The 17,672-nt window shown below is 43.1% G+C and overlaps 1 protein-coding gene across 1 annotated transcript in view; it reads left to right on the top strand.

The window, feature by feature from the left end:
* Positions 1-17,672, top strand: part of EMB (embigin) — a 152,432-nt gene that overhangs the window by 69,993 nt on the left and 64,767 nt on the right. Inside the window, exon 2 of the mRNA XM_085631231.1 lies at positions 13,824-13,895. Within this exon, the coding sequence (XP_085487357.1) occupies positions 13,824-13,895 (72 nt within the window). The remainder of the gene's footprint in view (positions 1-13,823; positions 13,896-17,672) is intronic.

Below are 17,672 nucleotides of genomic sequence, written 5' to 3'. Positions count from 1 at the left end.
CAGTGGCAAAGTGAGCAAGGGACCCACGTCTGGGCATACCCTGCCAACTTAGGGCGAACAAAGCAAACACAAGGAGATGATGGACGGAGCGCTGACACTGTTCAGACACTAACCCCCAGTCACAGATCTGGGTTTAATCCATCATCATTCTTTAGCTCACTCCGCCACCCCAGTTCAGACATGGCCATATGCAAATCAGTCTGACCATGTGCCTCATGGGAACAGTCCAGCCCGAACTGCCAAGCCATAACACACAGTCTCCAGAGGGCCCAAAACAACAGCAGGCACCTCACTGCAGGTAGAATTACCAGCAAGGAAATTCAGGGGGAGCTGGTGGTGAAGTCTTTGTTTCTCTGAGACTTCAGAACAGGAGGCAAGTTCAGCTTCAAGCCCTTGGAGATCTTTCTCAAGATAGTAAAAGTTCACACAAAGTTCCTTTTCTCCTTTCCTTGGCAATAAAGTAAACACTGCAGGCCGACCCCAAACAGCAAACCGCTCAGGGGCAGTAATCTTCCTTCAGCTTCTCCAGTTCTTCACCTTGGCAAAGGGTTTGTCTTGATTCCCAGAAGTGATCTAAAGTTCTGGGGTCTGGGTCCCAATATTTATACTGCAAAATCCTTTGTTCTCTGAAGGCAGAGAGTGTCTGTGCCCAGCCAAACCCAGTTCTGTCCTCCCTGGTGTAGCTTCCTGGCAGGAGGTGGATACAGCATTGTTGAAAGCAGAACTGGCCTAGGTAGCTGAAAGGAAATCTCCTCCCCCTACTCTCTATTCTATGAAGGCTCAGGCAACTGAAAGGAAATCTCTTCCCCCTACTCTACTCAATGCAGCTCCTTTTCAGCCCAGCCCTGATCCATCGGACTGCTGGAGCCAAAGCCCTCTCCAGCCCCCTGTCACTCACAACCCAGACATGGAATACACAAACCTAGCAGAGGCATGCTGGATGGTCAGGAAAGAAAATACCTGCTTTCTAAAAGTGGTATTTTCAAACACAGAATGTAAAAATCACCCACACTAAAAGATGCATTTTAACATTCTGAGTTCAGGCATACTAAACTTTATTTTCCTATCTTGTTCCTAGGGTCAGTTAGGATTATAAGATGTTATAATCAAACTGGCCATTCTGGCCTATGGGAACAGATAGCTTTGCAATAGGGAAAAACAAAACTGGCTGTAATTCACTATCAGGACATGCCACACACATCAGGGCATGTAGAAAAGGGAAGGTTTAGCGACTGGCAAGTGGGTGCACTTGCCAAGTAGACATGGCAGAACCAGACTGCACACATGCTCTGCAATGGCAGGCCTGAGCCACATTTTACAAGCTGCTTCTGTGGGTGGCACAATCAGTGCTGCAAGCCCACCAGCAGCATTTGATTTACAAGCCCTGGGCACACATGGTGCACTGTACTAGTGTCAGACAAGTAAATCAAATAAGCCAATCATGGAGTCACAAATCCATTACAACAATTAACACAGGTAGCACTTGCACTTTGGCACTGAATAGCAGTGGCAAAGTGCCCAAACCATCTAGCAAAAACATAGGAGGCAACAGCAAAAAAATGGAAGGGAGACCCACGCCAATGGTGCCAGGTCTAGCACCCTGATAGCCTTCTCCTATCCCCATGAGTAGTTATAATGCTAAATGACGCATAGCCCAATCTATGTGTGTCCGCCCTAGCCCATGTTTCCTGGAACATGCAGATCTCGTGTTGTTCTATGAATAGCCCCCACTCCAGATTGTCTAATTTGGAGGTGAGTCCAGCTATGTTTCAGGAAAGGAACTGCAACTTGGGAGGGCCCCATAAGAATATCTGGGTTAAGAGACTGAGGGCCATGATTCACTGTATGACCCTGGAGAGGTAGTTTGGTCGCCTCCAGCCCCTACAACCTAGGGCCATAACTGCTATCAGGATGGCCAACTTGGTTGGATAGGGGATTTACAGCTACCCACTGTTGGTATTTGATTACCTGTGTACTCACTAGGGGTAGATCAGGCAATGATGGACTAATAGTGGCCTTCTTCCGTTTCAGCTCCTCTCTCTCCACCCGCTTGTACCATCACCTCTGCCCCCTTCCGCTTCAGAATCCCTCTCCATTGTGCGGACTCCCCCTGTTGGATTGGGCCCCCCAGTGTCTCCTTTTGGCAATCAAATCTCTCATATGAGGGTCCTGTGCTCGGAAATCAATCTACTTACTCTAGAGGGTTGAATCTATTTGATAGCGGTAGGTTGTAGAATAATGGGCTGATCCTGTCCTAGAATAGTACATTGCTTATTCTGATTCTATGCCCCCCTCTCATAACCATCTCGCCTACTGTTGTGTGGTTTAAGCCCTGGAGGGAAAAAGTAGCCCAGTGGGAAGGACCCAATGCCCTCATCCTCCCTTTGATGATTGCAATCTAGAAGAGCTTCCACAACCATTGTGTTTCTAAAATGTATCACAACACAATCCCCAGGGACATCTTTCGGCCTCCAGCTCACCCATACCACCCTACGTGTCATGAGAATTTCATCTGCATCATTATGGGATAGTTGCCGGTGCTTAGCTAACCAAAATATACATTTATTTTTTAATTCAGAATGAGATTCCCTAGACCCCTTATTCAGCTCTAGTACTCCAGTTAAAATGTCTACATAGGGTGTTGAGGGGGGAGATTAATGCATGGCAAGGCTAACCTCACTTCATTGCCTTCTACTCGTGATACAGACCTTACGCCACCCCTGTGACTAGACCCCTGTTGGGCATAGTCACATAGTTGTGACCTTGCTGTAGGTGGACTGTGAATGGTTTCTGCCTCTGCCCCTTATATACGTCCCTGGCAGTAGGTGCTATCGTCTGACCCTGGCCTAGCTGGGTTGCTCATATATTTACCTATGCTCTCCTGGTTAGTGCAGTTTACAGTTATAGTAGTAGTTGTATTGTTTGTCACTCTGGGTTACAACCTACTAATAGGAGGGTCTGGCTGTAATTTCGGATAATTTACAGACACACTCCCCCTTAAGATTGCCTCTGTCTTGCCAACCTATAGCTCAACCACAGTTGAGACCTTGTCTACCCGCTCCATTAAATTATTGAGTTCATCCTTCACAATGGCCCTTACTTGGACCTGTAGGTCCACCACTAGGTTTGTCACCCAAGCTGGGTTCTCCATGCCTATTTGTGTTGGAGTCCTTTCCTGGCCTCCCCAGAGTCACCAATAACCATATGATCTACAGGACGTTTCTTGCGTTTGGTCCCCACAATTACAGCTGGTTTAAGTTTCTCTTTTCTAGCATGAACACCCTCCGGATGCAACTCAGCACTATGTGTCTCGCAGTCCATTGCGCGTGTCCTTGGGTGGAGTGTTGGAGAATATGGCACCAAGGCTGGTGGTGAGTTAGTGATAGGCGCCTTTCAGTCAATACGATTTCCGTAGCCACTTCGCCTATTGCTCTATGGAGCATCCTGTCAATTGAAGTTGGTTGGAAGGAAGATACAGTTTGCGGGAGTAGCGTTTGTTTTGTCCCCACGCAGGTGCGCTTTCCCATATTTGCAAATGACGCATAAGAAAAAACCAGGCCTTCTTATGGCCACGTTCAGTTCTCTCAAAAAACCTACTATAGGTGGCTGTCCAGAGCAAAGGTTGGAAGAGTATCCAGAGCAAAGGTTGGAAGAGTAAAGGAATCAGTAGTGAGCACAATTATGGGCGACCACAAAGAGGTGAGAGCTGCTTAGGGGTACTTTAGCAGCAATGCAGCGCAGCGGAATGATAATTCACTGACCTTAGCTCCTGTATTGGGTTAGTACATCAGATCCAGGGGATTACAGAAGCAGGCCTCAGATAGGTGTCCCAGCCCAGCCTCCTCCAGGTTCTGATGGACGTAGACGGGCCCGCCGCCTGCACTCGTCCCACGCTGTGGTAGCCCGAGTCCGCTTAGGAAAGCCTCCTTGCCTGTGAAGGAGCGTCGGCACCTCCTGGCGCTTGGTAGTATGGGGAATGGAGCCCCCGGTGCGAAGGCAAGGGCACTGACAACACAAACGGACTACCGCACTGCGGGAGCCCATGTCCGCTTAAGAACGCCTCCTGGCACGTGAAGGAACATCGGCACCTCCTGGGGCATGGTAGTATGGGTAATGGAGTCCCCGGTGTGAAGGCAGGGGCACTGACAACACAAACCGACTCCCGCGCTGTGGGTGCCCGTGTCCCCTTAAGAATGCCTCCTGGCATGTAAAGGAGCGCCGGCACCTCCTGGGGCATGGTAGTATGAGGAATGGTGTCCCTGGTGCAAAGGCAAGGGCACTGATAACACAAACAGACTATAGAATCCCTCCATAGAGGGCCCAATAAGGATTATCTTTGTTACGCACTCTAATAAATATTGGGGATAGAATATCTGAATTGCAGTAATCTTTAAGATTCCGTGTAGCAAAATACTTGCCTACAGGCTTTGCATGGTGTAATAACAATTCACCTACTGCCAGTGTTTCTTACAATCAGTAATTCTGGTCTGCTGGCTTTATCATAATTTTTTTAATACATTTTTTATCAGCCTTTTTCGAGCTGCCTGTTTCCTCAGCATTCCGCCAGGCTCCCCCATAACCTATGGAACTTTCTCACCCATCTGTGGGCTTTGCACACAGTTTCTTCTGCATTGGAACAAGCTTGCATTCCCCTGTGCCACTCGCCCATCACATCTCCTGCATGCTCGTGCTATTTCTCTCCTGATCACCAGTAGACCAACTCTTAAGAAGATCTGTGAGCTTCCAGGCCCCTCCCAACTACCCATTATTCTGAATAGAGACATTTCATAGTCAGCTGTCACTGGTTGTCACAGTACCTGCCCTTATACATGATGGATCTTTAGCCAATAGTATGCAATCCTGAGGCATTCCCCAACTATGTGAAGCAAAGAATCATTTGTCTGTTGGCCCTGTGTACAACTGGGGTGGGATCTCTGACCATCTTCCACAAACTTTGCCATAATTTCTCATAACAAATCAAACATATCGGATCTGACATATGTTTTCCCAATGAGATGATGATGTTTATAGCGTTTGCCATTGATACCATAACCAGCACAGTCCTACTGTAACATGCATACGCTGGCTACCATTGTGTATACAGAATACAATTACAGATATGTACACAATTACTGTTGGCAAACAACTAAAACACTCTTACAAAGGCCTAACAGGAATCATCACAGTGAAAATCGTTTGCCTGTAGGATTTGTCAGAGTTTGTGACCAACACCAAAACCCTTGCCTACTTCAGTAATCTGTGAGATTCCAATTGACAAAATACCTGTTTACAGCCTTTAACACAGTATAGCAATAATCCACTGTTAGGGACCTACTGGTTTAACCAATTCTTTTCACAATAAATGTCAGGCCTTCTACCTTTGCCATTACACTTCATAATAGACAGATCAAACCTTTGGCATTGACTATAAATTTTCCCTGTGAACCCGGAAAGCCGCTAGCCTTTATCACTGTTATCTCACAATATCCAACTCGGGCCTACTGTTTTGAATGTAAGCTTTCCCACAAGGTGAGCATTGGTTAAAGAGTCTTATAATTACAAATGTATAGAAAGTTACAGTTGACAAATCAAAATACAATTTCTCCAGAGAAGACCTTATAAGGATAATAAAAATACAAATATTCTATCCCCATGGTTTTTCAGCTAGGTTAACCTTTACCAAACCCCTTTCCTATTAAGGGATTCTTTGAGATTCCGTGTAGCAAAATACCGCTTTGCAGGTGTTAATGCAGAGCAATAACAATCCACCCTTAAATGCCTAATGACGTAAACATATACTTTCCACAACAAATTCATTTGGCCTGCTGCTGTTTTTATTGTACCTTTCATATAAAAGAATCCAGACCTGCAGTCTTGATCATTGGCTTGCCACCATAACCAACTCATTCCTGCTGTATTGAACATAAGCTTTACCACGAGTCAAAAAGTTCAAAGCAAGTACTCTTTTTTATCATTGGAAGCACACAATTTATGTCCAATCAAATTCTGTTCTCAATGGAACCAACATGTGGTAAAACATTAGTCCCTTTCTCAGTAGTACTTCTGAAAGATCATTTTCATCGGATCCCATAAGGTTCAACAACAGATTTGCGGTCAAGCCAGATGTAACATGGTGGTTCAGCCTCTTAAGCTAAAGTGATTGATCTGCCACCATTTCTGATGGAGGTTCTTCAGTAAAAGTCTGCCATTCAGCGGGTGGCAGACATTCAGTTAATGATAAATATTGTGATCTTGTTATGCTTGAACACACCCATCCTGTTAGGGAGACTAGAAATTGGGTATGGATATTGTTACTCATCTTTTGGGACACATTGTCATTGTCTTTTGTGGGTGGTGTATGTTGAGAGAAGTAGTGGACTTTGCTCATCATGTGGAGTATTTCTCTCCCTATCTACCTTCTCCTTGGGCAGATTCAGCTTACTTGCTGAAATACCCTCAACTGACTTGAATCTGGTAGACTTTCCTCCACTGCCTTGGTGGCTTATTGACATACTACACATTAACAGGTGAGATATCTACCACCCAAACTCCTTCTTTCTGAGCTTGTCTAATTTCTAACAGACTGCGTTGCAAATCTGATTTGTTTAGAATACGAATATTACAGAGGCACATTCCTAGAATATATGTGGAAACACATATGCATTCCAGCAATAAACAGTTCAAACCTATGGTATCTGAAATAACTTTTCCCAAATGAACCAATCAGGTTTATAGCCTTTATCATTTATTTGTCACCGCAACCACCTGAGGTCTACTCTATTGAGTATAAACCTTCCCTCAAGGCAATCATTCGGTCCACTGGTATAAAATGACAAATATGTACACAATTGCAGTTTTAAAAGCAATACAGAATCCCTCCTTAGAGGGGCCAAAAAGGATTATCTTAGTTTAGATCTGCTATCTTTTTTTAATAAATCATTTTAATATTTTCTGAACAAATCAGGAAATATAAACAGGCAAAATAGTGCCACATGCGTGTGGCAAAGATGTAACACTTTGTGAACAATTCCTATTAGCCAACATAACTTAATGCATACACAAGTACACAGCAGTGCAGCCATTAGCAACTCAAACCCAACTCCAGCACCTTTTCTAAGCTATCCGTTTCGTCAGAATTCCGCCAGGCCCCCCATAACTTATGGAACTTTCTAAGCCATCTGTGGGTTTTGGATACAGTTTCTAATGCTCGTCTGATAAATCAAAAATCAATCAAGAAGAGAAAACATTGAGACAAATCCCTGGGATTTAAAGGCCTTAGAATGTGGAATGCTATGAACCAAAAGCAGAGATGCCCAGCCTCAGGATCTGAGGCTGATGAACACTGGACCTTGTTATTAACCATTCAATCAGACTCAAAGCCTGCTCGCTTTCTGTGCTTTACTTATATCTTTTGTAACTACATCCAGTGTTCTCAAGTAGCCAAATGACTATCTCTAGCGCTTTACAAATCTCCTCTTAAATAGGCACTCTTGTAACTCAGAATACAAAGCATAAAGTGGCGGATCGTATGACTTTCCATGGTCTGCAACTGTAAAGTGTCTTTTTGAATTTCAAGTAAAGAATGCCAGTCACCTGAATACGGGTCTCCTAGAACTATGTACCCTCTAGGGGCTGTCATCAATACTACTGTTCTCAGATACTTTCTTTTTTGTGGGACCAAACTCTGCTTTATGAGACACTTTTATGAGGTTAAAATGTTGAAGATTTCAAAAACAACTGAGGAAATGAAGTTTACAAACAATTTAAATTAAATAGAGGCAACATCTATAGTCATAATACTTCCATTCTTGTGGCCATAAGAGCCCACAGTTGTTCTGGTTGCATCAGCCTCCCAACGCTTTAAAGGAGCAGCAGACGTCGGAGTCAAGGGAGTGTCAACAAGTTGCATTACATTTTTAAGGTTATGTGATTCCAGTGGTCTTTCGGTTAAATGCACTTCACACATATTCAGCATCCTGTTTCTGTGAAAATCTTCTTTGTAGATACCGCAGACGATCACATGGACCTACAGTCCACACAGCCGTCTGTTTCAGTTGAGAGAAAGGAGAAATGACACATAGTCCATTTCTGGAATGTTTGCAGGACAATTATGATTTTGTGAAGGGCAGGTTGAAGATGACACCTTAGACGATTTGCCAATTTTGACAAACAGCAGACAAAAAATAATACCCTGTGTCTAATCCTTAACTGGAGTGTAAACAATATTCCAATATGACAGTCTAGATAACTCCCGAGGCCATCTTAGTGCAGGGGACATCTTGTTTGTGTTTTTGATGATTGTAAATAGCATGGCAGTTTTGCTGCAGTGATTTTAGTCCTGATTGTTTTTATTTTCTGTGTTATTTTGTTTGTGGTCATATCTCTAGGAGGTGCTCGTACCTTGTGGTTTTCTGTGTTGTAACGGCTGTATCTCATCTGCAGGTAAATTAAGCACATGGGCCCAATGCAGCCTTTTTACATGGCAGATATGAAATTTGCCAGTGTGACAGAGGCATCACCTTTAACTCCCATAGAATATGGAGTTTCCCTTCTCCAGTAGTGATTTCCATCACATCCCCACAATCACTAATCAAGGACTCAATGAAACTATGCCCATCACTCTCCTTAGCTCTGCAGCTTAATATAGCTTTATAACCAGCTGCCAATGTTTTTATCGGTTGTTAAAGACCTTGAACCCAAGTTACAGGCCCTCACCGCAGGCGTATAACGAGGTTGAGGGCCTTTAGCAACTGGAATAGCCTTAGGCATAAGGGCTATAAGACTATTAGAAAATTTCACCCATTGAGGAATGTATAACCTGAAGACAATCATTGGAATGTTGGAGCTCCGGGCTTATACCAGCCATTATAATCCCGGAGCTACTTCATTATCTTCAATGGAGCGCTCAACATTCCAATGTAGCTGGCTATACTGGCCATTAAAGACCCGCTCCAACGTGAAAGGCACAAGCTGAAGGCGAGGTCCTTTAACAAGGCAGAAGGCCTTTAATGGCCGGTATAGCCCAGCTACAGCAAACTATAATGCTATCAGAACATTCTGCCACTAGAGTACAGAATGCTCTAACAAAAAAAACAAAGGTCTCTGTGAGCCCGAGGGGGTTTAAATCCCCTGCAGTTAGATTAGTTCAGTACCTTACATAAATTTTGAACTGGAGCAAATGGCATCACATTTTAATATTTCAGGTGTATGTGAGGCACAAACTTTACGCAACACGTTTAAACCAGCAATATTCAAATTCCAAAACAAGGCTGGAAATGAGGCGATTGGATCTTGGTGCCTTACACCATTAGTTTTCTAGTAATTTCTGCCAAGGGCTTCCTGTAAATCGTCAACTTAATATATGATTTTTCAACAATAATGTACATCAGGAACTATTGAGAAGGGAAAGAAGTGCAGGGGCACTCGATGGAAAATTAATGTGATGAGACGCAACTTTATAGCATTGCTGAAATCAGTTGGAATGGAGTGATTTTGGGTCTTTATCATGAATGTAGTTTCATACCTGTCACAACGCCCCTGACGAAGGGAAGTATCCCGAAATGCATTGGGTGAATTTCAAATAAAGTCGTGACGTTGATGTCTCCCGTGTTTTCATGAAAATTGTCGCAGAAGCATGGGGATGAGTAAAGTTAATTGATTAAACGTGGTAAAAGTTGAAAAGAAATGGAGTAAAAAGTATAGAATATTGAAGACTAAAATATACAAACTCGATTTGTTTGATTCATTCAGTTACGGAAGTGGCTGTGCAGCTTGATTAGGAATCAGATGAGGTTCCTTCCTGTTTTTCCCAACAATAAACCAGTCTACAGACAAACAGTTCAGATCACGTTCCAGTGACAAATCCCAAAGCCTGGTCTCGATCACACAATTACACGTACATGTCAGCAGTTTGATTAATTTGAGGGTGTGCTCCTATGATTCACTTACTTATGACAGTTCTTCAGTTGCTCACAAAGATGATCTTTGTATAATATCTACTTCAGAGCTCTTTTCCTAAACTGGGTAAAGTTCATTACTGAGCAGGAAACCTTATGAGTGTCATAACCGTCCATTTTAAATATGGACTAAATTGAGTTGCACAGAGTACTGCTCATGAACTGGAATGACCCAAAGCTGCTCTAGGCGACATGACAAAATCACATCAGAGCATGAGGTGGTCACATGGTATATCCAATTACGTTCTACCAATGAGCACGAGTCCTAAATCTGTTCAAATTTGCTAAGGTGAATTTTCAAAGGCTGTGAGGAAAATAAATTCTGCACCCTCATCAGTGATGTACTTAATGTCAAACAATTTCCAGTTATGTCATCCCCATCATTATGTAAATCACATAAGTGCATATAGTCTGGCCATGGTCTACTTGACCCTTGGAAAACAGTTCCATTCCTTGGGTGCCAGGCAGGGGGAATCGGGAGTCCTTGAGTGAGTCTTCTTCTTCCAGCAGAAGATAGGAGTGTTCTTCCAGCAAGACCTTTGTCTTCAGGTAGAGTCTTCCAGGTCCAGGAATTTTCTGAAGGGGTGGTGGTTGAGGTACCATTTCTATCCTATGCACTAACCACTAAATGGAGAATTTTAACCACCAATCCTAACTGTTTCCTCACAATCCCTCTATCCTACTTTTGCAGCACTTTCTTTTACTCTTAGTATACATTTTCAATAAAGCTGCTATTTCAAGATGGCAGAACCCAGTTGCCACCAGGCACGTCTGTCTTTAGCTCCTTAGACACTGCATTATTTAGAGGATGTCTCTTCCTGACAAAGGTAAGACTGTTTTTCTCCCCTACTGTGATTGGAAATTGGTTGTCCCGGTTGTCTCGGAGGATCCTGAAAATAAATAGGAGAAGCCCTTCTTGGCATCTCCAATCAAAAGAGGTAGTGCTAAAGCTTCCCTTTGTTCTTCAAACTGTTCTTGTATACTAACAGATAGCTAATCCCTCCTAATTGGTCATCAATAATACCCATCTGATCTTCCTGGCTTCACATACCCTGCAGCCTACCTCCCTGGCCCAATTTCGGCCCCAGGGAACCTATCTCCTGGACCAGGCCATGTTTTTAAGGGGGAGGGGGCATGCAGCCCCCCACCCTGGGCCAATTTAACCCCGGGGACCCCATCTCCCACGGCACTCCATCTTTTAAAGGGGAAAGGGCATGCAGTCCCCCTCCCCAGGCCAATTTGGTACCCCATCCCTCGGGGCCTGGCCAATTACTAGAGGGTAAGAGGGGCCATGCAGCTCCCTTCCCTGGCCCATTTGTGGCCCCAGGAACCCAATTCCACGGGGCCCGGCCAAGAAAGGGTGGGTGCCCTGAAGCCCACCAAGGGCATGTTCAAAGGGGGCCCTGGAGCATCCAACAGAAGCCGGCAATGCTCCCGCCCGCAGGGAATTGCTAACAATGCTTCTCCCTGCAGGCGGGAGCAATATTCAGATCTGTTTCCCCACCCGCATCAAATATATGTATTTCCCCCCCCTTAGGTTTTAAAAAAAAAGTATTTTTTCTTGGGACTCGGCTGAGTCCGAGTGGCAAGTGTTAGGCCACTATTACATTAGTGGATACGAAGGGTATATACTTAAAGTGTATCCAACTTCTGTCCTGATGAATGCCATGGACTCAGTTGAGCCTCTAGGCAGAAACATGTTGACATCATTGTGGAGTTGGGGTACTTAGTCCCTGACAAGAAACACCTAATTTTTAATCAAAAGTGGTACAATACACAGTAAAAACTTTACTGGGATATCATAATTGTTTTTAATCTATTTCACAGATCCTAGGCTAGAATCAAGTGCCTCCCTGATCCTAGGTTGTAGACCCGCTCTCCATCAAACCAAGGATTTTGGAGAGCATGGTATTTCCTATGATGAAGCATGACACCTGGTAGGTGTGTGAGGACATGCCATCAAACCTTTTGTGTGTGTTTAGGAATAGGCTGGTAATCATGCAATTACAGAAAATCTTGTAAAATTGTGAAATAATAAAATCTTTCTTGGATGGCTTTTTGCGTGAAATAGGGTTTGACTGTTTGCCAGCTCACACTTGAGGCCCTAAGTCTTTTGTTCCCCACCATGCAGATTGCCCATGGCTCTTGTGGTTTGAGGTCATGCATTCTAAGCTCCATTTACATTGGACTTAAAGGAAGTTTCATAGGCCAAATGGGGTGAAACCAATTTTACTACTACCATTTAGGGCCAGAGGTGGCAGGGTCAAAAGGACAATGGGTCCTAATACCAGAACAAACAAGGTCCAGAAAGAGGCAAAAAATCTGGGGTGACCATGCAGACAAGGCACATTTGCTACCCAATCTTTTTTAATACCTTGCCAAGTACACACATTTGCATAACTGTAAAGGCAACTTTTCACTTCTGCTGTGCTCCGTCTTTTATTGCTTTTCAGTTCTTCAACTTGAAAATATGGAGTGGCTCTTTCTCTTGGTGATGAATATTTCTTGCACAAACCACCCCCGCAGTGCTTATTTGTGCCTGTAGTTTCAGGTGACGGGCAATGGCACTCATTTTTTAAGACCAGGACTTAACTTTCATCACAAGGCTTTGACACAGAGTAAGAGAAAAGGAGAGATGGGAGAACGAAAGAAGAGAAGCTAATAAAGCAGTTGCAGGAATGGAAATGAGACGAAAACAAACCTACAAGAGTTAAATTGAAATACTACATGTAGTGTGATGTTAGACATAGTTATGAGATGGAGTCAAAATGCGGCAACCTATGTATTTAGCGTGCCTAGCCTTTTGGGTATGTGCTCCTAAGACAAACCTTCGGCTCTGTACTTATGTTTTTTTCTTCTTTTTTTTTTTTTTTTTTACAAATTAAGCACTTCTTGATTGTGATATTGGAGTGTGGTGGGCTGGGTGAGGGTCAGTACTATCACATCCATAGCTCTGTATGTAAACACGGCTGTCATTCTGCTCTAGGGTACATCATATGTCATCTACAGTGACGAATGTATGATGATACAACGCAAACATTCACAACACATGCCTTTACAAAGCAGTTTTTACATCGCAACACCCATTACAATGCATGTTTTTTAAATCGCATGCCATCACAACGCATTTTTAGAAACTACATATACAACGCATTCCATTACATCGCATTATAACATTACAACGCATACCATTACAACGCATCCCATTACATTGCATTTAAGGTAAGTATTGGATAGTGTAGGGGTAAAAATGACTATTCCCACTCCAGTGAGTGCGACAATAGGGTAAGTGTTGGATAGTGTGGGGGGAAATTTACTATTCCCACTCCAGTGAGTGCAACAGTAGGGTAAGTGTTGGATAGTGTAAGGGTAAAAACTATGCCTTGTAATGGTATGCGTTGTAGTGACATGCTTTGTAATGACATGCTTTGTAGTGACATGCGATGTTATGGCATGCAATGTAAAGGATGTTGCAATGTAATGACTGCATTGTAAAGGTAGTGCGATGTTATGACTGCGTTGTAAAGGTTGTTTCCCACAGTGACTGCAGACTAAGGGGTGGATTTACAGTTTAACGGATGCAGTCATCTGCCAAAAGGAGGCAGAATTCCCATCTGCCCTATTTATTGTTCATAGACATCTATGCATTCCAAATAAGGCAGCCGGGACATCTGCTGTGTTTATGGCTCATGCTCGCATCTGCCAAACTCTAAATCAGGTCCTAAAAGTTATTGTCTTATAAGGGATTGATTTTATTGCCGGACAAAATGTAATAAACTTGTGGAATTATTTCTAGAATTCACAAAAGTTTTAGTTAACTGTGCCTGTGCTCATTTTAGATGTTGACTGTTTTTATTTTCTTAACAGATCCAGACGTTGGGAGACACAGTGACCATCAGAAAACTTCTAATGACTTGACTACAAAACATAGTGTAACTGGTAAATTGATCGAGAGATTTTTTTTTTAACAAAATGATTACTGTTTAACTTGGTTCATATTGTTTCTTGCTGCTGGATGTTTTACAAATGTATTGATGCAGGAGGGGTTTAAAAGCGCATATTTTCTTTGCTGCTTGTTTTTTTTTTGTTCTTGTTGGTTTTTCTTTGTAGATAGGTCTCATAGAGTGGTCATTTTTTGATTGCAGGGCTCTAAGTAGAGCTTCATTCTGCTACAGTGAATGCCACAAACGATGACTCCACTCATAAGCGTACTCTGCGTATAAGAGCATCATTTGTAAGTCATCACATATTTTGACTTATGGCATTGAATGGTGATTATAGAAAGATACAACGGATGAAAAAAATATATTCTGAGAGTGTGATTGGAATATTGTTAGAACATTTGTGAACATGGTAAAGCTATAATTTGTTGTATAGCCATTTAAATACTTCTGATCAGTGAAAATCATAGTGAGCTATGGAAGGCCAAGTTACTCCCGCATTGTTACCAGATACCTTCTTTCCCAGCATCATTGACTTTAAACCTAATGTGTCTGGCGCCCAATACTATGGTTTGGACATAATACTGTGACAAGGGTTCTATGGTAGGGCTACCATGTGCGTCAGTGAGTGCATGGTTTGTGGGGATGTATGAACATGTGTGTGAATAAATAGGATTTATGTGTATGGGTGACTAAGAGCCTGTGTTTTATGTACTTGTGGCACAGACCATATGTGGCACCATTACATGTACAACACAAACATACAACCATTTTTTTTTCTAAATGGAAGAAACTTCAAGTGGAGAAAGATTTTACCTTTTCGTGCACCTAATGGCACATTTTTGTCCACTTTAAATTTCTCCCATTTAAAAAGCAATTTGCTGTATTTTTCAGTTCTAAATATGGCAGAGAGTCTACTAGCCACTGGGAGCAAGATGCCTGCTGTGTATAAATGTAACACTTTGAAATGGGAGAAAATTCAACTGAAGAGTTATCTTTGTTTATACTCAGTACATACAACTAATTTTTTTAATTTTCGCCCATGTCAAAGTGTCTTTACAAACAGCTGGCATCTTACTCCCATTGACCTGCAGACAGGGTGCCATATTTATAACAGGAAAATACAATCATTTATTTAAATGTGAGGAATGTAAAGCACATAAACATGCTTCATAACACATTAGGACTTAATTGGATTAATTTAAAGTAGAGAAAACATTAAGACAATGTTTAAACGAAAATGCCTGTCGTTTTCCGTTTTAAATATGGCACTGTGTCTGCCATCCACTGGGAGCAAGATGCCTGATGTTTGCAAATGTGACACTTTGAAAAGGGAGAAAATTAAAATGAAGAGTTAACTTAATCATTAATGGTAACTCTTCATTTTAATTTTCTCTCATTTAAAGGCATTCAGAAATATAATTTTGTTCTCATGCTCCAATATTGAGTTGAGAACAACTTTTATTTAAGAGTTAAATACCTCGGTGCTTCAGTTGTCACCTCTGTGACCCACATGGGTCATAAATCTTGAGTGGAGCATCACTCACTATCAGGCTCTGCTATCTCCAGCCTAATAATAATGTAAAATAAACATAGCCTTTCTTTAATTATAAAAGGAGAACCCAACACTTATTTATTGCAGTTCTTAATTAAAAATGAACTCAAAGCTGGGAGCTACCCTGAAGGTTTATGTTAGCTACTGGTAGCTTGCGATCGACTGGTTGGAGACACCTGATGTAGGAGTAAATGCTATATGTCCTTTCTTTGTATTGGAGACAAGTTTTAATGAGATTAGCATTAGGCAATGAAAATGATTGGCGTCTTGCAATGTTACATGAGATCTCTTTGACCTTATTCTTTCTGACCTGCATGAAGTGAATCTGGTGCTGCCTTAAGTATTAGTCTGTAAGTGAACCAGCACCTCATCAAAAGACACTTGAGCAGATCATTGTAATCCTCCTTACATGCAAGCATTTCTAAGATGCTTAAGTCATCTGCTCAATTGTTACGGTGCAAGTCCTAGTAGGTAAAGCCAAACAGGCATGGTCTACTTCTGAGCTAGACTTGGAATCTCTTCAAATGAATAGGAATAAACTCTCTTTCTTGTTTTCTTCCTTTGTCTCTCTGTGTCTTTGTCCCCTCATGTTTTTGCACTTTTCTGCCCTACTTTTTGTCATCTTTCTCGTGCTTTTTCTCCTTCTTTGGTCTGTCCTTTGGCGCTATTACCTCTGCCCCCCTCACTCCTCTTGAGACTCCCTCGCCATGCCCACTGCTCTCTGGATCTCATCCCCTATTTCTGAGGCCTTCAAAATGGCAGCCTCAGCGTGGACAAGCATTTGCAGAAGGTTTTCTGTCCCTTGCCTGACCCTTCTGTCTGGAGGTGCTTTTGTCCCCCACCCCATTTTTCTGACCAGGACTTTCTGGCCCTTTCTTACCTGTGTTGCTTTGCTCATCTCGAGACCCGCTCACCCCACCCACCAACCTCTGGATCTCCTGCCCCATCCCGAGGCCTTCAAAATGGTGGTCGTCTTGTGGACATGTGTAGCAGGCTCCCCGCTGGTGCACCAAATGCTTACCAAAGGCAAGCCTGTCTGCGTCCGTTCCAGCCACTACTGAGTGTAACCCCAAGACTTCTGGCTTTCCATCTATCCACCACAACCACAGATGCCATGAATCAGCTAAAGTCCTAGATACTCACATGTCCAGGTGCTCATTCCTGCACTGCAGCCAGAACTCCCCCCTCCATGACGGAAGGCACATTCTCATGCCCTGAATGTCACTTCACATGTCATTCCCCCAAAGTCAACATCAACAACACTTACCTCACCTGCAACAAACCCTATGCCCAGCGACACCTCACACAAAACACACCCTACCCTCAAGTTGACGACCTCTGGCAACTCTCTCTCAAGCGCTTAGAGACCTGCCGGTGATTAGCGCTATATAAAAATCAATTAACATTAACAAGTGCCTGCTTCTCAATACAAACACACCATTGCATTTTGGGACCTCATGCACAACCTCTCTCCAGACTTCCTATTCTTCATAGAAACCTAGCTTAACTCTTCATCGACCCATACATAGCAGTGATCACCCTACCCAGGTACAAAGTCCTGTGGCAAGACTGGATTAGCTATCATGTACGACAAAGAAATCAACTACACCATCACCGTAGTTGACACCGGCAGTTGGCTGGAACACCTAGCATTCAAAATCATTACTCTGCGCATCCCAACTCTAAGGGGAGCCCAACTATACTGTCCCTTTCCCCAGACCCAGACTTAACTTTAGCCTTGCCCTCACAGGCCTCATTGCTGCTTTGAACTGTAGTGTCCTACTAATTTATTCTGCTTAGCAACCCACCTTTCACTTGAAAGACCAGTCTCCTGGAAAGACCTCAGCATCCTATGACTCACCCAATGGGAAAATGACCACACTTACGTGGCTAGACACAACCTCAACCCCATCTTCAACATCTTCTCCAATACTCCCTCATCATTTCAACATCCACCTGCCCAATCAACTCAGAACCACCAAAATCCAGACTTCCTTATGCTAATGTAACTAATTCCCAAAGGATAAATCGACCTCTGAGCTCTGGTTACTCTGCACCCGACCTACCAACCTATTATGTGTCATCTTTAACTTTAACATATGGGCAACATCCAGTGTGGAATCTCTGGCCCCTCTGAAAACCACCCAGAAATCTCACTGTAAGCCTCAAGCCACTTAGTACACCAAGAACTTTCGACTCACAAAGCATTGCTGCAAACAA

The sequence above is a fragment of the Triturus cristatus genome, chromosome 2_1 (genome assembly GCF_964204655.1).
Source record: "Triturus cristatus chromosome 2_1, aTriCri1.1, whole genome shotgun sequence".
Classification (NCBI taxonomy): Eukaryota; Metazoa; Chordata; class Amphibia; order Caudata; family Salamandridae; genus Triturus; species Triturus cristatus.
The sequence above is the reverse complement of the archived record's forward strand: the minus strand, read 5'-3'. Positions and strand labels throughout refer to the sequence as shown.